Below are 7,642 nucleotides of genomic sequence, written 5' to 3'. Positions count from 1 at the left end.
TGGCATTCGATAACTGCCATGGTTGCTGCTGTAACTCACTGTTGTCCATCATCACCTTTACTGTTATTTTCTGTAAAGTTTTATTTTGTTCTTGTAAGCTACACAGAACAGCTTGATTTAGACTGCCTTACAGTTTGCTTACAGACTCTTTCCAGATCAACAGTTACTTAATTTCCAGCTACAGGGGTTGCAGTCGGGTTATAGGCACCGGGGTTATAGGCACCATTGCTGGCCCAGGCTAACCTTCCGTGCTCATGCAAAGCGAGCGGCTGGTGAATCTGCTATGCACGCCAAAACCCAACAGCAGAGAAAGCTTAAACGAGAAAGCCGTGGAAGGTAAACAGGAACCGACACAATCCTCTTCAAACAATTCCTAACAGTTTTAACAGTCAGACTGCATAGTGCAAAAACATTTTTATTAATTAAAACTCCCAAAGCTTGAGTATATACATGTTTAGCCACAAACTGGAACACATTTATCATTTTGTTCTCAGAATTGTAGTTGTAAAAGATCAGTTTATCTGTTTGAGTAGCAGTACTTTGCAGTGGTAGCAAGAAAGGATGGCCAATTCTGTGCATTTATGTTGAACTTTCGCTCTCTGGGGGGAAAAAAAAAATCATGCTACTTCAGTCTTTAACAGGAGGTACCCAGTTGAGACGCAGGGGATTCACTAGGCTGGAGAGGAGGTTTTTTGAGGATAATGAAAAAGAGAAGAAACTGGTTTATAACAACTCCCCCCATATATCATTAAATACCAAAACTAAACTAAGTTCACTTAAAAAGCAAATATTACTATTAGAGCCATGTGTTTTACTGCTGTGGGCTTGAAGCTGATACCGTTACATAGTGTGTCTGGGGTTGACTTCGGAGGAAACATCTTTGTGGATGACGAACACGTCCCTAACTAACTGTGGCAGCCACAGACAGAAAAACTGTTGTTTGTAGACGTGTTCCACACTCAGAGTAATTCTTTGCACAATATTGCTGCCTCTGGCTCTTGAGCCCAGTCGTTACTAGAAGTAGTCATCCAGTGTTAGGCTGCTGCACCAGTAGATGCATTCATTTAAATTACATTTTGCTAGCTTTTGGGGGTAAGGCACTGATTAAATGAGGGCGCCCGCACACATGCACCCCCCACCCTGTCAGGAAGCAGCCACTTCCCACTGGAGGCCTGGGAACCAAAGGCCATCTTCTGACGTGGTTTCTTCTCACCCAGTTCTTGTGGGGAGGGTTAGAGTGGGGATTTTTCTGGGAGGTTGTGTGTTTATTTTTTTTTCTTTTTAAAAAATATAAGGTAGCATAATTATATATTTGCAGTAAGAACATGCAGAAAATATAGTTTATTTTCCATGCAGCAGCAAATGTAAATCAGCATTTTGTACACATGCTTGCATAAAACCACCATGATGTATTATTTACATTGAGATTATCTGGTTGTGCACATTGTTAAGTTTAAATAGATGCCAGAAATTTTATCTAGATGTGCACCTGCCTAGCGCAACGAGCAATCCCAAACTGGTATTTGCTGGGGAGATAGGTTTACAGTCATTTCTTCTCTCCTTTTAAGTACAGTCAAGCAGATGTAGAACTTTGGGTTGATGTGGAATGCATTTTTCACATAATGCCTGTGCGGAGATAAGGAATGACTAAAATAAATAGCAATTAGACAGCAACAGCATCATTCATGTGATCTGTTCAGAACTGTGTCTCCTGCGTCCGGTGCTAGCCTCGCTGCATAAAAAGTACGTACATAGCCAAGGCAGTGCAGAGCAACAGAGCGTCTCCTTTGAACCACAGTAACACTTTTAAGATTTTTTTTTTTTTTTAAGGAAATGCTGTGGTTTTTATCAGTAGAAAAAGTTGAGAAATAATTGCTAAAAGATATATAGCTATCAATCACAACTATATATTTTTTTTAAACACTAAGAAAGCAAAAGGGCTTTAAAATTTTTAAGCCAGGAGTCTACTTGCCTCCTGCCACAGAAACACGCACATCCCCACCTGAGTCATACCCGACATGAATTACTCATGCTGATTTCAGTGAAACTGTTACTGAGGATCTATTAAAATGGATGAGTAAAGTTTAATCAGCTCACCTATAAACAAGACACTGATTTGTGGTATAAAAAACCAGATGGATATCCAAGCTTCCCATAGTACACACGGTCCCCATTCTTCTTTACAGATATTATTCTGATTAGATTGAACAGTAACACTTTTAAGATTTTTTTTTTTTTTTTTTAAGGAAATGCTGTGGTTTTTATCAGTAGAAAAAGTTGAGAAATAATTGCTAAAAGATATATAGCTATCAATCACAACTATATATTTTTTTTAAACACTAAGAAAGCAAAAGGGCTTTACAGTGTTGGTCACACTTGGGCAGGGATAGAGACAAACAGAAAAAGCAAATGTGTCTGGGTTTGGACAAAAGGTGCCAATAGACAATAGGATCTAATAGTAGAGATGTGAGCACTCTCTGAGCTAACTCCGAATGGAAGCTTTGTAGTTGTGGTCAGTGTGAGTTTAGCTCAAGCACCACAGCAAGGTCACTCCCTGCATTCTGTAGGACTCAGAAATGATGCTGAGTGGAGAAAATGAGCTGCTAAACAGGATGCTAGCTCTGCTCTCCTGCACTGGTTTCCATCCCTCGATTACGTTGGTGGGGTAGTTGGTTTGGAAGGAGTAGACAGAATCTCTGGCATAAGCAGCTAACGGCTATTAAGAGTAACATTAGCTTGTGGACAAAGAGGGGTTTAAAGGCTTTTTTTGCTACTAGGTTATTTGTGATTACAAAGTAAGATTTAACCTTCACTGAGAAGCAAAATGCCTGGGTCTGAGCTCACCCCTGCACTAACTCGGCTACACAGCTTGTAAAAACCTGTAGATCTGCTTTCCTATATTCCTTGACTACACAATTAGAATAACTTTCCAAGGGAGAGATGTTCTCTTCTCACACTGTACAGGGAATTGATACAGTTGGTGGACATTCTCATCTTTAGAGACTTCTTTGTCTCACCAGACTTAATGGAAGATATGAACAACCAGTTTTCTCACGCACAGGTAAACATGATGCTCGACAAGGTCAGTCGCTAACCAGGCTTTTGCTTACAACAGTAGAACAAAGACGAGTAGCCAAAGGAGGAAGAATTTAAAAACGTGTAAAACACATCTTGAGGTACCTGTTAGTAAATTGTTTTATGCTTTCTACTCTGGGAGTGCTAAGGAAGTTGATGTGGTGGACTGATGAGCAGCAAGCCCAGCCTGGCTGGGGTGCATGTGCAGAGATGGAACAGGAGGGTGAGATGCTTCTGGGGAAGGGGGTGCTTGGAAGTGGGCTGCTCCTGCTATTTCAGCCGGGCCACCAGCCCCACAGCCCACTGTCCTCCCTTCAAAACAAGCAGCGCTTGGAGGCCCTGGGCTGGCGCAGCTGTTCTGGCTGGCTGCGTACAGCCTGCCAGGAGTGAGTGGCGGAGTCTGCCTGTGTGCTGGTAACAGTGCAGAAGGGTGCACAGCGCAGCTTTGCAGGAAAGCAAAGCCAGAGCCCGGGCAGTGAAGTGCCCCCACCATCAACAGCAGAGCAGGGCTGCAGGAGGCAGCTTCCTTGGTGAATTCCAGGGCATTGGTCATGGCATCTGAAGTATGCAAATTTTCTTGCTTTTGTTACATGTATTACAGCTGAATTGCCCTTCCTGAAAACACATCCAGTTAGAAACTGGCAGGGCTGACGAGGACAAATGCTATTGGATGTTTTAGAGTGGGACAGAGTTTCTACAGCTTCAGTATATCGTTGTGCTTAACAAACCAGTAACGAGAAATACCACATGCAGAGCAACAACTTTTCCCATCAACAGGCCTAGGTACTAGATGACTCTGCAAATGTTTTAAGAGTAAGTACCTCAGTGCTTAAGGTCATGCTGCCTGTGCGTGGCAGCTGGAGAAGCCACACAGCGGACCGAGGGACTACTTACCTCAGTCAAGGAGCGACTTCAGGAATGCAGAGCTGCTGGCAGCCTGAACATACTCTGTGGAGGAGGAACACCGGTTTTGAAAAGCAGAACTATGGTGGTGTGACAGAATTTGTGAAAATCCCCGCACAAATTTGAGTTAAGTAAGTTACTGCAGTGGTTAACAGAACCCCTTTTACTTGATACTACCTCTCAACAGTAATTTAGGAAACTGTCTTAATTACTTGTGAGTGTATGCACATATGCTACATCATTACCAATGATGACAAAGCAGAACAGGATCTGTTACAGGTACTAGAAGCTGGTCCTCCTTTTTTGCTATTAGTAATAAAAGAAAAAATAAATATCTGCAAGGACTGTATCAGCAGGGTCAGCAGAATCCAATCAAGGGTTGCACGAAAGGATCAGCCCTACCCCAGCTCCTCTGAGGGGATGGCAAAAAGAGCAGCAACCACACCTGAGCCCCTGCTCAAGGAGGGCAGGGCCAGGGTGAAGGGCTGAGCAGGCAGCTGGAAAACGCAGAGGAAAACTGTGCCAAGGGTAGAGAGGAACTTGGGGAATGACAACATCGGGGCAAAGGGTCTGGGAGCCGGTGCATCCAAGTGCCAAAACTGCCAAATGGCCATTTCTGCAGCTGGTGATCAGCTCTGGTCTCAGTACCTTTAGTGTCTGCTGATGGTTCCTACTGCATTTTGATTCCACCACCACAAAAGGGTGAAGAGAGAATTCAGAATTACTCTATTAAACATACTGAGAACAACACACATATGTACAGCAGCTTACAGCTAAAAATTTGAACACCTGCTGTGAGGAAAAGGGCTGCGTATAAGCCTAGAGTGGAGAGAGACATCAAAGACACGGGTAGTGGTGGGGAAGATTCTCCTCAGTGCCCCTCAGACGGCGTGCGGTGATTCCTTAGGTGCCGCACGCTTCCTGTATGTGACGTGATGCAAAAGACCTGCCCGTGGATCTGACATGAGGTGCTGGTGATGTTACCTGGAGCTGACCCAGACCAAGCCAGAAATTCTCTCCTAAGCTAGGTCTTAATAAGGTTACTGCATTAAAAAAAAGGCATCCAGTCCAACTTTCCCTCAGGTACAACTTTTTAGCATTATACTTAATAAACACCATTTGTTTATACAGATTATCATCACAAACCTAATGCTTAAAATAGAACACTGTCTGGTCTTGCATGACAAGTAACAGAAGAAGACTGACATCTTAATTACAAGTTACTCTTCTTTGGTTTCTTTGTGCTAAATGCAACTTCCTAATTCAGTCTTTATGAATGCTTTAATCACCGATTGCAGCATTCTGACTATGCAGTACTTACTTAAAGAACCCATACACACCAAAGCAACCATGCCAAGATCCACACTTCACTCTGAGAAGCTGTCTTAAAAAATGTAAGGTGGCCAGATTCACATAAAACATCATTAACCCAGCTTTCTTTTCAAACATATACCGTGACAGCATATTTTGACAAAACAGCCCTATTTATAGTAATATTTATATAGATGTCATTAAGATACAGATATTCAAATAGTCAAATAATATGATTTACTACTCATATGTTCAAAAAAACTAACAATGCTTGTTGTAGCAGTTTAAGCTTTTTTGGTTTTGGGGTTGGGGTTTTTTTTTTTTTTTTTTGATGTATGAGCTTATGAAGATGAGTTGCTCTTAAAAAAACCCCAACAAGACAGACACCCCACCCCCCCCACCCCTTCTCTCGCTTGCAATATTTATATGCAGAACTGCTAAGTAAGTTAAACTACATAAAAGCAAAGAGAACATCAGCAAAACTTCCGTATGAAAAATCTGTTGTGACCAGAGCAGCTAGGCAAGGCCAGCATCTGTGGAGGTGACCACAAGGACAGTTGGGCTGCAGCCGACAGCAGCACAAGCACGAGCTGGATGCGGGACCAGCCTGCCCTCGTCCCCCCAGCTCAATGTTTTAGGCTTGCACAGAGTAAGGCAGCAGCTGGAGAGCGACCAGAAACGTCACCCCTGGCTGCCCTTTGCCATGGTGTCTCCTGTCCCCAGTCCACAAAAGCATTAAAAGGGCAGAATCTTCCCAAGTTTCTTTCCCCCTCCTACTTCCACCGCCATTCTTTCCCAAGTTTGACTGCTCTAAAACATTTACAGATCTAAAAAGCAGAGAGAAAAAAAATGTTCACCTGTCAGGTGATATAAAACCAATCTTCTACTAAATGTGCCAGAATAATTTTTCTCCACCTCAACCACAGTTAAAACCTTCAGTCTATTCATTACTGTCTTTTTATAGTATTTTTATTTAATAAAACCTATTAAGACTACCATACAAATCTCTTTACTTATGCTTTTATCTTTTAACTGATCAATTTTTATATTGCTGACATCCCTTCTTCACCATTTGCTCATTTAAAAATTCATAGTATATGAGCTATGTCTCTGGAGAAAACGTCTATAAAATTTGTTACAGCTGGCAAATGTGTATGAGTCAGTGATAGCACATGACTAAATGCTTCACAGAAAATAAAATTTGTTTCTGTAGTAAGCAGAACTGTTTAAATGTTATTTATTTTTATGTTTCAAAGAAAATATATTGTGAAGTGCTGCATTGATTTAATACGCAACAATGTCTGTGTACACGCTGTACAAGGAAAATTTATGAAACCTTTGCACAACTCCTTTAATTGAATTTTCCAAATCTCTCACCACACACAAATAATCAATATCTTCTGCAGAGAAAACCAGTCAGAATTATTACAGTCTTTCTTTTCAATTTTGTTGTCATCAGCACATACAGAGCACCTGGATATTTGTAATGTCTGGATAGCAAGTTATTTACACCTCTTAAACATATAATTGCTACTAAGTGAGTCCAAACTAATGTTTCTTTTCTTTTTTACTTAAAATAATTATATTCATGGGAGAAAGCAGTATTTATTCTCACATAGGGGTTGCTACACGTAGCTGTTGAAAGAACTACAATTCTTTTTAATTTTTCATTAAGCTTAATACTCTAAAGTCTAGATCCACTAGAATTAAAAATTAATAGCTATTGTGTCTGTAAAAAGGTACATAGGAAAAGAGAGTATAAACACAACTGTGAAATTCATGAATAAATGTGGCTGACACCTAAATATAAAATGCAGGTTGACAGTTCTATATGTATATACGTCTGAGGCCTATAGTCATATGTCTCATGTGCATTTCTGGATCTGCCACAAAAGTTAATAGCTTAATATTTCATCTACATAGCGGAGGATGTTAAATCATTGGAGAGGTTTGTAATTTGCCCCCTTCCTTCCATCCAAAAAGCTTATCATGCTGGTGACCTCAGAACCAGACACTTCTCGAGTCTCAGGTTGTGTTTTAAAATACGCACTCTTAAGGTGCAGGTACGATCCAACAGACCCATAACCTGCTGGGAGAGAGCGCAGCATTTGGGGGTCAAACAGAAACCTGTCCACCAGCTCCTTTACCTTTCAGTAGCATTCTTTCAGTAGACAAGATCACTCCCTTGTCCTAGGAAAATCACTAGCATTGCAGATTTTGGGTACAGGCTAATTGGTTTTGTTACCTCTTCTAGACTGTAAAGGACTTTGCATGGTTACAAACTAAAAAAAGACCTGCTTGCACAGAATGAGAGAATAAGAACAGTCAGATTTAGCCTGAGCAACAACGGCTT

At 41.3% G+C, this 7,642-nt stretch overlaps 1 protein-coding gene across 1 annotated transcript in view; it reads right to left on the bottom strand.

Annotated features, from left to right (window-relative positions):
• Nucleotides 1-530: 530 nt before the first annotated feature.
• Nucleotides 531-7,642, bottom strand: part of LOC104123878 (integrin subunit beta 3 binding protein) — a 36,749-nt gene continuing 29,637 nt past the window's right edge. The window contains exons 9-10 of the mRNA XM_035891752.1: nt 3,970-4,023; nt 531-1,626 (exon numbers count right to left, since the gene is read on the bottom strand). Of these exons, the coding sequence (XP_035747645.1) occupies nt 3,971-4,023 (53 nt within the window). The 3' untranslated portion in view covers nt 531-1,626; nt 3,970. The remainder of the gene's footprint in view (nt 1,627-3,969; nt 4,024-7,642) is intronic.

The sequence above is a fragment of the Egretta garzetta genome, unplaced genomic scaffold, assembly GCF_000687185.1.
Source record: "Egretta garzetta isolate BGI_Z169 unplaced genomic scaffold, ASM68718v1 scaffold163, whole genome shotgun sequence".
In the NCBI taxonomy this organism is placed as follows: domain Eukaryota; kingdom Metazoa; phylum Chordata; class Aves; order Pelecaniformes; family Ardeidae; genus Egretta; species Egretta garzetta.
This window is presented reverse-complemented; position numbering and strand designations above follow the sequence as displayed.